General features: G+C 42.1%; 2 protein-coding genes across 2 annotated transcripts; one reads left to right on the top strand and one right to left on the bottom strand.

Moving 5' to 3' along the window:
- Positions 1-2,235: 2,235 nt before the first annotated feature.
- LOC139283464 (reticulocyte-binding protein homolog 2a-like) lies at positions 2,236-5,159 on the bottom strand. Its single transcript, XM_070903479.1, has 4 exons — positions 5,026-5,159; positions 4,708-4,886; positions 4,266-4,506; positions 2,236-3,061 (listed from the first exon to the last, which is right to left on the bottom strand). The coding sequence occupies exons 1-4, from the start codon at positions 5,155-5,157 to the stop codon at positions 2,540-2,542; spliced, it is 1,074 nt and encodes a 357-aa protein (XP_070759580.1). The 5' UTR covers positions 5,158-5,159; the 3' UTR covers positions 2,236-2,539.
- A 4,139-nt stretch (positions 5,160-9,298) lies between these two features.
- Positions 9,299-17,982, top strand: kctd6a (potassium channel tetramerization domain containing 6a). The gene is made up of 6 exons (XM_070902701.1): positions 9,299-9,410; positions 11,369-11,477; positions 12,108-12,277; positions 15,845-16,097; positions 16,573-16,731; positions 17,005-17,982. The coding sequence occupies exons 2-6, from the start codon at positions 11,451-11,453 to the stop codon at positions 17,113-17,115; spliced, it is 720 nt and encodes a 239-aa protein (XP_070758802.1). The 5' UTR covers positions 9,299-9,410; positions 11,369-11,450; the 3' UTR covers positions 17,116-17,982.
- Positions 17,983-18,461: the final 479 nt, after the last annotated feature.

Genomic DNA, 18,461 nt, shown 5'->3' with positions numbered 1-18,461 from the left:
CTGTGCCTAGCAACGGTTGCTGGGCTATGATTGGACAATCGCTGTTTGGGGGGAGGGGTTCAGCAAACGGTCAATTCCATTGTTCATTATAACTTAAGTTATTCACCTGAGAACGTCAAGCAACATCAAGGTTTAAAAAAAAAAGAAAAAAGAAGAATCTAAATTTTAGAGGCAAATGAACGAAATAACTATTACTATAAATTATAATAAAGTGAAATAAAAATCTGTGTCACCTGACAGAGAAAAGACGAGGACCAGGTGAAGCCTTAAACGTTTTTATTGGCAAGCTTTTACAGTAACCAGCCGGGATCTGATGATCTGTATCAGACTCGCTGAATATCAGATCTGAAACCAACAGTCTCAGTCTCACACATCTGTCACAGTCCTCCTCAACTCAAACATAAAAATACAAACATTTTCTAAAGCTTTGACAGACTCAAAGAACAAACCCTCGTTACAAATCAAACTATATTACAGCGTCTTCTGGTTCAGAAGCTTTCATTTCATCAGTCTGACCAGGAGAGAAACGTTGTTTACGGATGTTGAAGTTTTTCAGTGAACGCCACAGAAAATGATCATTTAAAAGTTTTATTTTATGGGTCCTTAATTTCCTAATCATTCCCTGGAAAGAAATCTGGTACTAATTATAGGAATCAATTGGAAACTTTATTCTCCATGTCTGTAGACAAATGTCACATTCTTCCATGCTCAGCTGAGCTGCTGACTAAAATACTAGTTTAGCAGTCCTTTCTTTGATAGTATTAGGAAATTGTTCAGAAATTACAGACTACAAAATAAAGCGGTGCAAAGAAAAAAAGTGGGGGGTTTTTCTGAGATCAATTTGAGAAAAATCATAATCAGATTTTTGACATTTTTCCTCAGTTCATAAATTGTCTGTTTAAAAACAAAACATGGCTCTAATGCTGTGTTCATGTCATGTTAGACAACAGATTTTTTTTGAAAGCCAACATACAGACATGGCACTTAATAATCTGTAAATGCCTGAAAACCAAACATAACGGCGTCTGTCGTTAGTCTGTTTTAATGCTTATTTAATGGTTATAGTGCTATATTGTCAATGCACAGTGTTTTTAACCTTCATGCGACCAACTCATCAGTAATCATTCAACCATCTTGAGTTGTCAGATAATGTGACACATGACATCAACACAGCATAAAGGCCTCTGGATGCTTCAAACAAGCATACTGACGCCTTGATTCTGTTCTGTTGGGTTCAACAAACAATTAACAAAGAAAAAAACTAAATGAAGCAAAAAATTCCAGGTCCTTTTTTTCATGTGTGCATCCACTGGGCTCACAGAAACCATTTAAAACAAACAAACAAACGCAGCTTCAGTCAACAAACATCCTCAACATCCACTGTTCAGAATAAAAATCAAACCATTTCTGTTCATGTGAGTCTATAAACTTTACTTTGTGTCAGAGGAACCAAACTCTGAACAGAAACCGATAACTTCCATCATCCAGCAGCTGCATAAACATTAAGAACAGAGCAGGCTGCTGTGTCTTTAACCTACCTTTCTCCATGTACTGTTCAACCCAAGCTGAGCTTTTCCCTGAAGGTCGAAGGTCAAAGGTCATGAACTGTGTGTACATAGGTAACTTGGTACTAACTATACGGAAATATTCTGAGAGTAGTTTTCAAGGACATGATACAGTAGTTAGCCTCTTACTAAGATAGCATAACTGTAAAGTGTGGAGTTTACAAACTAAAAATCAGCATATTGTTGTTGGGGTGTGACAGGAAGTGATGATGAAATTCAAAATAGCCTACAAAAGTGCGTCATTAATGTTTGTCTTTTTTTGATGCCATGGCCTGGTACCGGTCTAATCTACCAATAATGTGACATGTGCTCAAAACACCATGATATTATTCTCTATAGAATGACTTTTTCATGTAGAATTGCAGCTTTATTCTTACGTTACACCGTCTTTTTTTTTAATTATGCCTTTTCTAAAATTACAACCACATTATTTGCCAAATGTCCAATTACTTTTATCCTCAAGTGGACCAAGTACCCCATCATATGTCCCCACAGTTAGTACCAAATTACGCAGTTCTGTAAAGAAACCTTTCTAAGATTTGAAAATTACAAATCATTTCCTTTCTAGTAAATTACCAGGAAACTACATTACATGACCTGTAAAACAAAATGTTACCAGAAGATGTATTTTGGAAGCTGCTACCATCATAAATGGAAATTGGAGCAAAAGAGGAAGTTGGTAGATCTAGCTAACCTGAGACACGCGACCATCAGGGGTAAAAAGGATGCAGATAATCATGTGATCAATCAGCTGTGGGTTTCAGAGGCTTTTCTGGCTCAAACAGAGTTTTATTTTAACGTCACAAAATGAAAATTTAGAGTAAAGCTCTCATTAGTCCCCCCCCCCCACAGTTACCGACCTCCTTCAACTGCCAGAATGCCTTTCAATGCCCTCTAGAGAAGAGGGCGGGACCTTTCTTGCTCTCTGATTGGAGGTGGGGCCCTTTAAGTTCTTGGGCGGAGCCTACAGAGTCTTAGGGAGCTGATAGGTCGGATCGTCCAACTTCTGAGTGTCCCTTCAGGAGGCCAAGCCTCACCACCACCACCCGCCTCTTCTTCTGCTCTGACCCTTCATCCTCCTCCTCCTCCTCTTCCTCTCTCTCCTTCACTTTTCGTTTCCCCCTCTCCTTCCTCTTCTCCTCCTTTCTCTGCTTCTTTGCCTTCTTCTTCTTCCTCCTCTTCTTTTCCATCTCTGCCTTTTCCTCCGTTGCTTGATCCTCCTCTTCCTCATGCAATCCGTCTTGTACCTCCACCTCCACTTCCACTTCTTCCTCCTCTACCGCCATCTCCATATCATCCTCTTCTTCCTCTTCCTCGTCTTCTTCTTCCTCCTCTTCCTCATCCTCCTCCTCGTCCTCCTCCTCCTCCTCTTCTTCTTCTTCCTCCTCCTCCTCCTCCTCCTGCTCCTCGATATCCTCTTCGTCCTCGTCTGTCATCTGTTCTCCTTTCATCTGCTCTTGTTTCATCTTCATCCTCTGCCGTCTGTTCTGTGTTGGCTGACAGTAACAGAGCACAAAGTTAAGAAACTAAACATTTGTGCCCCCGTGTGGCTGAAACAATAATTACACACAGGTAAATTAAATGATGTAGGATGGATGGAAAACCAAGAGACAACTGTGCAGTTCTCAGATCTTCACCAGTAGTGAGGTAGAAAATATAACCTGCAGCTTTAAGACAAGCAGGTAAATAACAAATCAATCAATCAACTGTGAATGTTTTATTGATACTGGTCTTAGTTACATTGGAGACGTAAATGTGAAGTTTGTGTCAGAGAAAGGGTCATCTACACGGTTTCAGGACATCTCAGCTCTACATAGTCAGACTTATCTCAACTTTGAGCCTCAGCTGGACATTAGATTTAGATGAGTTAGATGTGTTAGATATGAGAATGTTTTGACCTGACTTAATGAAAAGTCAGAGGATCGACGTGCTAATCCATCTCTTAATACTTTCCGACTTCCCTACTCTTTCTGTGGCACTCAGCCCAAAGCCCATTGGTTCCTACTGAGGGGGTAATCTTAAAATATATAGTAATTTCCAAAAACAGATGGACACTGCAGTGTTCAGCAAAGAGGAGGAAATATTTGTGGGGGACTATTTTCAACGGATTAATCAAAATTTGGTGCTCTAGTGAGTATTTAAGGGAGCAGGACAGTGTATGTGGGATTGAGTCAAAATAAACTAGTGTGTGTTCGTGGTAACGAAGGAACATGTCACCCAGTGCAACAGTATGCCTCACTGATGTGTTTTTGGACAACAATGGAGCTCTATGGCTCAAAGGAAGACGATATATCAGGCTCTGGATACACAGATAATAGATCAATTCATTGTTGGTTTGGGTCTTTTCCAGGGGTTTGTTGACAATAAGACAAATGTAGAATAGCACCTGACTGATGCTTTAACTACCAACAGTTAGGTGCTTTAGTTAGAATTATTCACTTGCTGTTACTTTCGATGTTTCTTTTATCTGTATTTACTGTCATTTTGTCTACCTGATGTTGTTGATTATACTTGTATCTGAAATTGGTTTCATTTTGGAAGCAGTGTTTTTCTAAATCCAACTTGCTTCCCTTTTCTCCTGTTTATATTTTATTGGATTTATTCATTGTGACATTTGAATTGTGCAAACACAAACATTTCTGGCTGTAACAAGTTAGTTTTGCGCCTTGCACTACCGCCACCACTGATCACAATACTCACAGTCTTCTTGCCGTTTCGGAGCCTGTGCAGCAATAATCTGACGGTGTCTTTGTTCTGACACAGTCCCATGGTGTTGAGGGCGTCAAGTGCCGAGCCGGAGCAGCCCTGCAGCCGGAGCTCTGCCCCGAGAGCGGCCTGCAGGAAATTGTTCTTCCAGATGTTCCTGGTGAAAAGCGGGATGGAGAGTGCCACCACGGACCGGCGCTCAAGCAGCGTCTGTGCCTGGTTCTCCGACAGCTGGCTGCCACACAAACAAGCAGAACAGATGCTCATCAGATTGCCCACCCACATCTGGTCAGATTTAGATCCACAGACCCAAGATGAGGCCTTAGTAGATCATTTTAAAAAAACTAAAATGGACGATCTGCACCAGCAGGATTCCTCAACATTTTTGTTAAAGCTCTGTGGACTGTGTGAATTGAGTGTCCAGACTCAAACTTACTGGCTGCTCTTGGAGAGGGCGTTGATGTCAGGGAACAGTGAGGTGAGGCAGGTGGTGACGAGTGGAGCTTTGTCTTGGGCCCAGGTTAGACAGCGCCGCCAGGGGAAGGATGACAGCGGCTTCCTGTTCGACACCTTCTGATGGAAGGGATTGTCCGTCTGTCGTGCCAGCGCCTTCATCTGCACCATCACCAGGAAACACATCATACCATGTTTTACACAATAATGATAAAAACAAGTGCTGGTTATGAAGACTTAAAGCGGGATAGGTTTGTCGTGATGTATCTATACATCAACAAGGAGGAGCTTCTGTCCTCACCTCCTCTTTCAGCTGTTTGCTCCAGAACTCCATCATGGGCTTCCGGGCACCTTTGGCAGACCACAGCATTTTGAAAGCGGCCTTGTAGCAGGACTTGCTCACTAGCAGCGCTGCTTTGCTCTTCTTCCCCATCCTGCGGCCTTTCTTCTTCTTGTCTCTCACCTCTGACTGCAGTCACCAACACCAAGGACACAAACAAAAAACATCAAAACATCTTAAAAGTACATACATAAGTACATAAATACAGTCACTTCACTCAGCCAAGCCCCCAGCAGGTCATCTGCTCCAATCACACCATGCCCACCAAGTACAGGGACGCTCCTCCACCTGCTTAGTCTGTCTAAGTTATTCGACCTCTCTACTCAGGACTACTCTTTAAGTTTTTGGAGGTTGTTTGTCTAAAACGGCTTGTGTCAGACAGAGGGTGAACTGAGGGGTTGCGTAAAGGCCCAGTAGAAGATAAATAAGGACTTTTTTGAGATGAAATAAGCATAACATGGGACATTTAATGCATCCCAAGCAGCGTCGGAAATTAACGAGAGGGGGCGGGTTGCAAGGGCAAAATTGCCCCCAGGATTTTTTCTAATTAATTAAGACATTCGTCCGTCTCTCCCTTGGAGCCTGTCATATGTGCATTGAGAGAGACCCTTAGTGCATGAAACATGATCCTACTGGTGGTTTTGCACATTTTTAGCATATTAACTACAGATCACAATACTATACTGTCGTATACTTTACAACTGTGTCCAAAATTATCTATGTAGAGTGTAACATGCAGTGTGTCACCACCTGTACACAACTTTTGGGATATTTTGAGTAGAGCCGGACCAACAGTGGATTTTTGAGATGGAGATGCTGGATGGAGAGCTCAAAAAATCACAACACATGATAAACATCCTCTACTCCACTACACAGAGAATACCAATTCTCACTAGACATTCAGGCAACAAAACACTTTAGTCAGCAATTTAAGACACACGGTATGTTACTAAACAACAAAGCTTTTCCAGACTTGTGACTAATTCTAATACAAACAAAGGTGGTAGCCAGAAGTGACATGTCTCCTCTCTTGATCTGTACCATGTGAGGAGTTATTATATGATACTTTCATTTGTACTTTAACACATAATAACACATTTGTTTTCCAAAGAGACATAACTTCTGGCTATCTTTGTTTGGATTAAGATATAGAGTTGCTATTTGGGAAACCGGTTCAAAATCCAGACCAAATATTTTTCTATTCAGATGGACAGAAGAGTCCTTGAAGATTCTGGAAATATGTTCAAAACAGAGTCCAGTGTTTTTAAATGTCTGTCGGAGTTTTTCAGGAATGTATCTTTCAGAAAAACAGATACTTCGCTCAGTGACCTTAATATATTAATAATACACTGGAGAGACAACCTGAGGCTAATATGGCGGAATCGCCTGTTTGTGATACCTGTTATCCGTATATCGCGATACTATCAGTCACACACACCTGTTTCGTCGCAGGCGGTTTCAGCCACAGAGACCGCTTCCCGCTCTGTTTGCGCTTACATTTGCTCCTGATGACCTGCGCACAGGTCTCACACAAGAAGGACTTGTCGTGCACTGCAGCGTCTGGGAAGGCCCACTGCACAGTCTCCGGGGTGGTGAAGGTGTACACCGCCCTCCGGTTGAAGCTGCGGCCATGCCGCTCGAACTCAGACTTGCAGCAGGAGCAGCTCCCGTCCTCCGGCCGTCTGATGCGCCGGCGGCCACCTCGTTGCATACCGGAGGAGGCGGCAGGGCCAAGTGCAGAGGCTGGTGCCTTAAGAGAGTCTTCTTCGGTCTGCGGCGGCGGCGGCAGAAAGGACGCTTCCACATCATTGCCACCGGGGCAGTCCACCTCCGCACCTACAACCGGCTCGGGAAGTTCTACCGGCAGTGTGGGCTGATCCGGTACACTCTGCTCGCATTCACTCATTGCAGTAAAGCCTTCCTGCGAGGTGACTTCACCGTCAGCCGCCGGTGTACCGGAGGAGGAGGATGCCTCCGTGGAAGTAAAGTTACTGGCCGCGGAGTGGGCATAGTCGTGCTCGGATGGAGGACCGGTTTCCTCGTCGTTCCCCGCGTTGGTCTCGGTGTTTTCACTCGCCATAATGAACGGAGAGGCTCCGGTTTTAGTTTTAGTCAACAGTGGAAATGCGCAGAAAGAAAAACTCTGTCAGCGGTCATCGCTGTTCACGGAGTAGCAGGCTAACAGTTCAAGCTAACACTGAAGCCCGCCAGAACTAAATCCGGGACTTGCAGACAGACGTTTCAAAGTAAAACAATCTGGAACACTTCAAGCGACGTTTGCAGTAAAGTGTGTTGAATATTAGTAATCGGCAGAGACAAAATAAAGACAGTTTGTTAACGTAGAAATAGCTCCAGAGCATATGGAAAACACAGAAGATCTGTGACCAACAGGATGTAACCACTGATAAACAAAATAGTTTCCGTGTTTCTGTTATGCGGCAGGCTGCTGGTGGTGCCCCCAGGTGGTGGGAGGTAGGTACTCAAGTAAATTTTATTTATATAGCGCCAATTCACAGCAAAAGTTATCTAATGCCACACACAAAAACAGCAGGTCTAGACCGACTCTTTATTATTTTATTATATTTATATTATTACAGAGAACAGTTCCCACCATGAGCAAGCACTTTGGCGACAGTGGCATGGGAAAACTTCCTTTTAAGAGGCAGAAACCTCGAGCAGGACCAGACTCTAGGTGGGCGGTCATCTGCTTTGACCGGTTGGGTTGGAGGGAGGGAGAGAGACACATAGAGACAGACACAGACAGATAGACAGGCAGACATGTATAGCAGCATCAGTAATAGCCATATATAATATAACTATAATAATTATGGAAATATAACTAATAATAGTAGTTACAGCTGTAATAATAACTGAAATATGACTAATACTAGCAATAACAGCTTTCGTAATAAAATAACTATGACTAATAATAATAATTGTAGCAATGAGAGTCAAGCAGGCCCATGGCGGCAGCAGACAGGCATACCAGGACCACGATCCATAGGAACCTGCGAGACGAGAAAGCACAAAGAAACTCTGGGGAAGATATAAAGTTAGTAACATGCATTGGTGGGACACCCCTGCAGTCTAGGCCTATATCAGCATAACTAGGGGCTGGTCAAGGCAGGCCTGAGCAGATTTTAAACTCTATTCTGGATTTTACAGGGAGCCAGTGCAGAGAAGCTAATATTGGAGAAATATGATCTCTTTTCCTGGTTCCTGTCAGTACATGTGCAGCAGATCAACTGGAGAGTCTTAAGGGACTTATTGGGACAGCCTGATAATAAGTAATTGAAATAATCCAGCCTAGAAGTAACACATGCATGGACTAGTTTTTCTGCATCTGTAGATCGATGACAGATGTAGATACTACACTTATCTACTGTATGTACAATATATAGATAGCTAGACCACTCAAGAATTGGATGTTGTAACAATAAATGTAACAGTAAAACAAACAAGAAGCCAGTAACAGGACACTAAAATAAAACTAGGATCAATTAATCTGAAATTATTTTGATAATCGATTACATTTTTTTAACTGACCATTAATTGTTGGTTACAGCCCTGGTAAGGTGCTTCACTGGAGTTGCATATTATTATTTCTGAAAGTACCCATACTGTGAATTTATACACAGGTATGCACAGCTAAGTATGTAGGGGTACATAATACTCCAATATAATTCTCGTAATACTTCAGAAATTAAGTCTGAAATATCCAACAATAACTTCACAACAGTTAATATACTAAAATATTACACACTATACTAATTTACTATTATAACAAATAAGTAATATAATTGTACATTTATACATTTTAAACACTATATTATAAATTAATATAGGCTATTAATACAGAAAAAGGCCTATTACTTTTATTTAAAAAAATACACTTATTCTTCTAAGGTCACTCTAAATTTTTTATGACCTTTTTTCCTGGGTATTTGGGGGTTTTAGCAACATGGAGGAGTTTATATTTTACAATTAAAATCTTACACACTGGTAGTTATTTTATTGGTCAAACCCAGTATTTATAGACTGGATTCAATTTTACTATTCTGTATTTCTTTCTGGCTTTGAAGCAGATATGATATCAGAATTTATAAAATATTTTGTACAGCTATGAATAAATTCACTATGGTACATTTAAATGAATCATCATCTTTAAATGAACCACTCTTGATTTATGAGGTCTTATTTTGATAGGTCTAACCGGAAGTTTCCGCTCAGTCGGTGTGTGTAACGTTAGCTAACTGATGGATGTAAACGGATGGTCGGCTAGGAGCGCTTAACTCCAACTGTGTATGGTGTTAAAGCAGCAGTCAGCAGTGATGGAGCGGTTATAGGTAAGACCGGACGGACTTTTGAATATTTAACTTGTTTAATTCGTCAAAGTGACGGCGTGGAGCCTAACTTTACACATCATGCTAACTAGCTAGCTGCCGTTAACCGCAGCGAAACACTCTGATTAGCTTCATTCAGATGTAGACAGACAACAATGTTTAGCCAGCCATCACACACAACCGGTCATATTCAGCTTCTGGTGTTTCTAATATGCTCCCTCATCTCCATGTATCAACATTATGTGAATAAACAGCAGAAACGTTTTGCGGTGTGACGCAGTCCAGTTGAGTATCACCAAACTACAGCCTCTAAATGACCAGTTAAAGCTGACATGATATGCTTCAATGTTAAGGTTACATTTTTTTTCATTGCTTTTCATTGTACAGGTGTATCTAACAAACTGGTTACTTAGTGCATGTTGCTGTACAGATTAAGGCTGCAACTAACGATTGTTTTCATTGTCTGATCATTAAGATATTGAAATATCTGAAATGAGTGAAAAATTGTCACACTTTCTTAAAGCCCAAGATGACGTCTTCAAAGTTGTTGTTTTTCCAACCTGCAGTAGAAAACCCAAAATTAGTTAGTCAGTCACTCTGGTTAATCCAACCTCATTCTAACACTCTTATACAGGTTAAAAATGTAGAAAAATGCGTTATAGAAAGGGTTGAGTCAGAAAGTAATCAATTTCGGATGGAAATCATCATCATAAATGACCAACAGTCCAAAACCCAAACCAAAAAAGTGGGTGTTTTTCTCTCAAGTGACTAATAAAATAATTATTTCAGCTCTGGCACAGATAGATATTAAATATTCTGCAAGCATCAATTATGTTGAATTTACCATGTTAGCCTTTATTGTTCAGGTACCTGGAAGTCTACTTTTTATGCAGCCATTATCCATTTATTCATCAGAGTGCACCCCGATTACTATCACAGAATCAGCTTTTAATTGAGAAATTTAGAGCCGCCTGCAGCTGCTGGAAACGAGGTTGATGAAAACAGTGAGACTGACTCAAAACAGCAACGTTGTGGGCTGAAAAACCAAAACTATGACGTGAAAGAGGCTATAAAGCTCCGTAGAGGTGAGGGGAGCTGCAGAGTAGGGTGATAATTCTTCAAAGATAAAGAAAACGGCTAATGAGAGGCAACTTGTTTTGTTCTGTTGAGGGTTATTTAAAGGGGAACTCCATCAATTTTACAGATAAGTCTGTTTACAGGTCTCTTATAAAGCCTTTTACGGCTCCAGAGGAAGCTGCTCGTAATCTGATAAATTGCCTTGAGTGATATCAGTTGAGTCAGCGTTGGTTGCTGCTGAAGACTACAAGTTTGAAAATGAAAAAGTCTGTTGGTGTGAAGTTAGAAAGAAGTGAGTTTACTCTGTAGTCCGCTCCTCATCTCACCTCTCACCGCTACTTGCACAACATACATGAATCTCTGATCAAACTGTCAGCAATCAAGTTGCATTGTGGGTGGCGCCATATTTTGACAAGGAAGAAGAATTTGTGGAATCAAAAAGACTATGAATGGTTCTGCTGCATCGATTTTGATCCTTTTTTTCCATTTTCATTAGAACTGTCAAGGAATTCAGAATGGTTTGTACTCAATTTGCAGCACACTTAGATTGAAATGGACAAGTCCCTAGAGATTTCCAGGCTTTCAACGACATCAGAGTCTGATTTGTGATGTACAATTTAATCACAGCTTGTTAAAATGCTGTGTGAGTTTCATTAATCAGTTTCAGGGAGGTTCATTCATCTGTTTTAAATCTGAAATTGTTTGAGATTTAAGAAACGAGGTCCACAGCTCCTCCTCCTCCTGTTTATTACTGCTCAGCAGTTTGTGGACACATCAGGGAGGCAACACTAATCAGCCTGTTGATGTCTGGGCCGCGGTAACGCAGCATCAGCTGATTATCACTATGGCAATCATTTCACAAGCTGTTCGTCCTCTTGTTTCAGGTGTTGGTGGAAACACAGAAATGATCTCTTCAACAGTCTGACCTGAAGAGAAACAACACAGTCAGTCAGCCCGTGGCTGCAGATGGAGAATGGAGACCTGGGTCACATGGTGCGTCCTCACTTTGGGCTAGGCCTTCGAATAGTTGTTTGAGGGTTAAAACTTGGTTTTAGGAATTAGGTTTAGATTCAGTTCATTAGATTCAGTTCAGGGTTGTACCTTTCCAACTTTCTCTGTCCCGTTACCAACTCAACTATCTGCTGATAGCGCTCTCTATATCCAAATTTAAAATCTTTGTACGTCACTGTGGATAAGACTCAAGCCCACTGTGATTTAATGAGTTTACTGATAGCTGAAACTCTGAATGACTTGACATTGACGTTAACAAAGAAACTCTTTAATGTGTATCAGTACTAATAACAATGCAATGTATTGGTATCAGGTTGTTCAGCTTTAACGGTTCGGGTTATGCATTTAGTTGTAATGATTTAGGTTAGGGTATCGAGGCTAGGCTACGATATGTGTTTACGTGTGATCTCCTGAGCATAGATGACCTGCTGATGTAAGAACGCTGATGTCTCAATTAAAACTGATCGGACTGCGTCCGTCTTTTCTCAGGAGTTTAGACTCCAGAGTTCAACTAGCCAAGTTCAAACTCCCAAGAACACAAATTCATTCTTGTCGTAGTCTGTATTGAGAAAGTCCTTCAGTGTCTCTGACTGCTGTTCCTGCTCTGTCCAGATGGGGGAGCTGGTGACTTTGAATGTGGGCGGCTGTGTGTACAGCACATCTCTGTCCACGCTGCAGCGCTACCCAGACTCCATGCTGGGAGCCATGTTCAGTGGAGACCTCCCCACCGTCAGGGACGCTCAAGGAAACTACTTCATTGACCGCGATGGCCCACTATTTCGGTGAGTGTGTGTGTGTCCTTGTGGCAGATTTATATATTTTTAAATAGTAAAATCTGCAGCTAGCTGATCAGATGAATAACATTTACCCTGCTGTAAACTCAGTTTCCAAACCTATATATATATATTCTGTTTAGAGTATCTTTGTGATTGTGACAAGCTTGCATGCATCAAATAATTATCTACATGCATATCAGCATTTAAATATAGCATGTTATCCTAAAGTCCTGCTTAGTTGAGCCAAGCCTAACAGTGAAGAGCTGAGCCTGAGTCCTAAAATGGCCACTGTACAGAGGGTAAACCCTTTTCACGTATGTAACAACGTGACCTTTTTTCTGGCGCCACCCTCAGGACAAACTTATACTTATAAATCGTTACACAGTTAGCGGCCACTCTATTTGGAACACCTTTCTAATATTGGGTAGGACCCCTGTTGCACTAATTTTCATGATTATTGATCTGCTTTGTGACATGACGCTTTATCCTGCTGGAAGTAGCCATTAGAAAATGGTCATAAAGGGATGCACATGGTCAGCAACAATATTCACATAGGCTGTGGCACTTAAAAAAGGCTCAATTGGTATCAAAGGGCAATGCGCGCCAGGAAAATAATCCCCACACCATTACATCACCACCAGTCTCAACCATTGATACAAGGCAGGATGGATCCATGGAATCATGTTGTTTACATTATTCTGACCCTACCATCTGCATATTACAGCAGTAATTGAGATTTGTCAGACAAGGTGGCGTTTTTCCAGTCTTCTACTGTCCAGTTTTGGTGAGCCTGTGCCCACTAGACTCCTGGTCTTAGCTGACATATCTTCTGCTGCTGCTGCACTTAAAGGTTTGATGTGTTGGGGGTTTAGAGATGCACTTCTGCACAACACTGTTGTTACGTGTGATTATTTGATTCAGCTTGAACCCGTCTGGTCATCATCCTCTGACGTGTCAACAAATCCTGTGTGCAGAGCTTGATATATCTTATTGCTCTGAGCCATAGAGCTCCATTGTTGTCCAAAAACTATTAAAAACACATCAATGAGCCACACTGTTGCACTGGGTGACATGTTCCTTCATTACCATGAACACACACACTGTAGTTTATTTTGGCTCAATCACACATACACCGTCCTGCTGCTGGAAATGCTCACGAGAGCATCAAATGTGAATTAATCCGCCACTGAAAATAGTCCCCAACAAATCAGAATCAGAATCAGAAACTGTTTATTGCCAAGTAACATACATTACAAGGAATTTGCTGTGGTCTGATGGTGCTGACAACAAACATGTAAAAATATAAAGGTAAAAAGAATAAGATAAATAACAGACAGTACAGTTACCAAATAAAGTGTACAGTAGGGGGTGGGTGCGTTAATGTAACGCAGGGGGGTGAGGATGGACTCTATGATGGCAGTGTAGAAGAGAACCAGCATTGTTTGTGGCAGGTTAAACTTCCCCAGCTGCCTCAGGAAGTACATCCTCTGTTGGGCTTTCTTGATGAGGGAGCTGATGTTCAGCTCCCACCAGAGGTCCTGGCTGATGATGGAGCCCAGGAAACAGAAGGACTCCACAGTGTCCACTGGAGAGTCACACAGGGTGATGGGGGCGGGTGGGGCTGCGCTCTTCCTAAAGTCTACAACCATCTCCACTGTCTTTGAAGCGTTAAGCTCCAGGTTGTTGTTGTTGCACCAGGTCATCAGATGGTCAATCTCCCACCTGTAGGCAGACTCATCCTCACCAGAGATGAGTCCGATGAGGGTGGTGTCGTCCACGAACTTGTGGCATGTCTCCAGTGAGGTGTTGAAGATGTCCATGAACACCGGAGACAGCTGATCGGCGCAGCGCTTTAGGCAGGATGGAGAGATGGAGTGTGGTCCAGCAGCAGGTTTTGTCTCTTGAAGAGCCTGTTCACATCTCTTTCAAGGACAGACAGAGGTGTCGATGCTGGAGGAGAGGGGGGGGGGGGGCACTGTGGTGGTAGGAGGTGTGAGAGTTCAGCCCCAGGTGTGATGAGGGGGTTGGGGCTGGTGGGCTGGAGCTGGTGGGTGATGGTGTGGGTGATGGTGTTAGGACTGTCCCCTTGTCTTTCAAAGCGACAGTAGAAGTTGTTGAGGCAGTTGGCGAGGCGTCGGTCGTTAGCAGAGTTGGGGGCTCTTGGCTTGTAGTTGGTGATCTGCCTGAGCCCCCTCCACACAGAAGCAGAGTCATTGGTGGAGAACTGATTTTGTAGTACAGTCGTTTAGCTTCCCTCACCGCCTTGCTAAACCTGTATTTGGCTTCCTTAAACTCTGCTCTGTTGTCACTCTTAAACGCCTCTTCCTTTTCCAACCTCAACTGTCGCAGTCTTGCTGTGAATCAGGGTTTGTCATTGTTATAACTCACCCTGGTGCGAGATGGTACACAGCAGTCCTCACAGAAGCTGATATATCAGAATCAGAATCAGAAACTGTTTATTGCCAAGTAACATGCATTACAAGGAATTTGCCGTGGTCTGAAGGTGCTATTTTTTTGACAACAAATAAGTAGAATATAAAAGGTAAAATAAGAATAAAAATAAAAATAAGATAAGATAAATAAGAAACAGTGCAGTGGCCAAAATAAGGTATAGACAGACAGGCTGTGACAAGATATGACGTCACAGCCTGTGTGCACTCATCCAGACTGTTGATAGCAGTCCTGAAAACATCCCAGTCAGTACAGTCCAGACACGCCTTCAGGTCCTCTGCAGCTTCACTGGTCCACTTCTTCGATGTTCTTGCAACAGGCTTGGGAAGTTTTCATTTCTGCCTGTATGCGGGAATCAGGTGGACCATGTCGTGGTCAGAGTGTCCCAGTGCAGCGCGGGTGACAGCGTGAAAAGCGTTACTGACTGTGGTGTAACAGTGATCCAGAGTGTTCCCCTCCCTGGTGGGACACTTAATAAACTGTTTGTATTTGGGGAGTTCATGACTGAGGTTACCTTTGTTAATAACTAAGGAGTCCGGGTTGGTCCGCTCCGTTTCCAGTATCTGGTCGGTGAGAGCACGCTGTGCGTCCTGCACGTTGGCCTCCGGTGGAATGTAAACACCGACCAGAATGAATGAAGCGAACTCACGGGGGGAGTAGTAAGGTTAGTAGTAAATGCACTATTTCCTCCTTTTTGTTAAAAAACAGTTGTTTCAGGAAATTACTGAGCCGTTCTAAAAATGAAACTACTTATTTTTTAGCTGTTTTTAAAGACTTACATTTCAATAGGAATCAATGAGCTTGGGGCTGAGAGCCACAGACAGAGTAGGAAAGTCAGAAAATATTGAGAGATGGACTAACAAATTGTTGGTTTTGGTCTTTTCATGGGATTTGTTTGCTATACGAAAAATGTAGAATAACTCAAGCCTTTTCCTTTAAGAGAGACGTGAATCACATTTTGAGAATAAAGATGAAACTCTAACAACAAACAACTTTTCTCGCTCTGGAGTTGTACAGCAGCTCTCTCCGTTCCTGCCCAGACTTAAACTGACAGCTCAGAGTTTCAAAGAATCATCAGCTCAGCAGTCTGGACTGATCCTGTCTTTGTTTCTGCTGTTTCAGCTACATCCTCAACTTCCTGCGGACGTCAGAGCTAACGCTGCCGTGCGACTTCAAGGAGACTGAGCTGCTCAGGAAGGAGGCTGACTTCTATCAGATTGAGCCCCTGATCCAGTGCCTGGGAGACCCCAGACCCCTGCTGCTCTACCCCACCGACACCTACGAAGAGGTGGTGGAGCTGTCCAGCACCAGGAAGCTGTCCAAGTACTCCAACCCCGTTGCAGTTATCATCACCCAGCTCACCATCACCACCAAGGTCAGTGGGAACAGGTCTTGTTAGGGTTGTATCGATGCATCAAGGCAGAATATTCAGTGATACTAAAACATGATTATCCACATTATTATCTAAATTTTCCCTGTTTATTCATGGAGTCAAACAACTCAGAATAACCACTAACTCTTTCTAAATTTGAAGTATTACCTTCTTTATGTTCTGCACATTTACTTTGGAAATTAGGGTCTACTAAAGTGTTTCAGACCAGGTTCATACATTTTACTTCAGTTTTGTTGTGCTGACAAGAATCTACTCCTAAAAGTGTATGTAATAAATAGATTGAAGCAGTATGCTAACAATAAGTATATAAACTTTATTTACTCAAATCTAATTCTCTAAAAGGGAAAACTGAGTACATCAAATTACAATTACATAATAAAAGAAATACTGTACAACAAAATAACAAAGAACACATTTTAAATAAGTATTCACATGACTCACTCTCTGTTCTTTTTAGGTTCATGCAGTGTTGGAGTCCATCTCCAGCAGTTTCACAAAGTGGAACAAACACATGATGGACACCAGAGACTTCCAGGTGTCCTTCACCTTCGGACCATGTGACCACCAACAGGAAGTCAGCCTGCGTGTCCACCTGCTCGACTTCATCTCCAAAGCTGTATGTGGCTTTTGATCTTCCTCCTAGAAACACAGTTTAGATCAGCCGTCATTTAATTAGAGTATATATGTGTGTTGCATGTGAAAAAGCAGCATGTATAATCAACAGAAAACAGCACTTCTTTGGTCTTAACATGTTCAAAAGAATTGCTCACCATGAGTGGGTTGTCTGTCTTTTTATACAACACAGCATTTCTTTTTAAATAATGGCTAATAGAAAAATTACAATTCATGTGGAGAGATGACTCAGTTTGTCTGTCTCATTATTTTCCAGGGTTTCACAATACGCAACACGCGTGTTCACCACATGAGCGAACGGGCCAATGAGAACACAGTGGAACATCACTGGACGTTCTGCCGACGAGTTCACAAAGTCAACGACTGACGGATGAACTGATGGATGGACTTACTGACAGACAGAAGATGTGATCAGGGTCTCTGAGCAGGCAGACAGACAGACAGACAGACAGACAGACAGACAGACACTTGTTGGGGTGGTTTTGTTGTGTTAATGTTTTGTGTGACGTGTGTTGTTGTGTGTGTTGTTTTTGAATCATTCCCTCAGTCTCCTCGGAGATAAAGCACAAGGTGAGGTTTCTGGAAGGCTAGCACATTAGCCACATGTGGTACATTATCATATATTACCTTGCTTCATCATGTACACTATATGGCCAAACGTTTGTGGACAGCCCTCCGATCGTAATGCTACATACATACAATGATATTTTAGACAATTGTGTGCTTCCAACTTTGTGTCAACAGTTTGAGGAAGACCCTTTACTGTTTCAACATGACGATGCCCCTGTGCACAAAGCCAGATCCATACAGAAATGGTTTTCCCAGTTTCGTGTAGAAGAACTTGACCGGTCTGCACAGATCTCAACCCCATCCAACACCTTTGAGAACTGGAGCGCCGACTGTGAGCCAGACGTTATCACCCGACGTCAGTGTTGGACCTCGCTAATTGTGACTGAATGGAAGGAAATCCCTGAAACCAGGTTTCAAAATCTGGTGGAAAGACTGAAAACAGAAGTGTGGAGTCTGTTATGGCTGCAGATTAATTGTGTTATTATTTATCTTGTTATCAATTATCACATACAGCCACAATGTTCGGGAAAAAGTATGTCCACATACCTTTGGCTACATAATGTATGGTATCTTTACATCTGGCATATCGGCAGTATCACAAATCTGTTGTGCATCAATGACTAGGAATTGATAGTAATTGCAAATAAAACAATCTGGAAAATGATGATCTCAGGTAATTTTTTTTCACCCTCAGTTCTCCTTTTGTCCACTATTCTCACAGAGATAGTCCAGTTTCAAACCAACTTAAAGGATAGGTTCACATTTTTTCAAGTAGCCAGGTGCCCAAATAAACATTGAACATTTTTCTCGCTGTAATAATTTCTGCTGTTCATACAGGACATGAAGAGATCCCTTAAAATATACTCAAGTCTTCAGCAAACAGACTTAGACAAATTGAGAGTCTTCCAATGTGAATTTTTTTGTATAAAATTCCCTCATTACGTTTCCCCAGACTGTTTTTGTGCTGAGCTGCAGTGGAGGGATAATAACACAAAGAGGGAACGTTGTTCTAAAAATACTGTATCTTTGTAACTCAGACTGCTGAAGCCTCATATCACCCTCAGACAAACTTTCAAATATATTTTGAGGACTGTGGATTTTGTCCCTCATCACTTACATTGTAGGCGCATTAGGAACGGATCT

This window comes from Enoplosus armatus, chromosome 3 (assembly GCF_043641665.1).
Source record: "Enoplosus armatus isolate fEnoArm2 chromosome 3, fEnoArm2.hap1, whole genome shotgun sequence".
Lineage (NCBI taxonomy): Eukaryota > Metazoa > Chordata > Actinopteri > Centrarchiformes > Enoplosidae > Enoplosus > Enoplosus armatus.
This window is presented reverse-complemented; position numbering and strand designations above follow the sequence as displayed.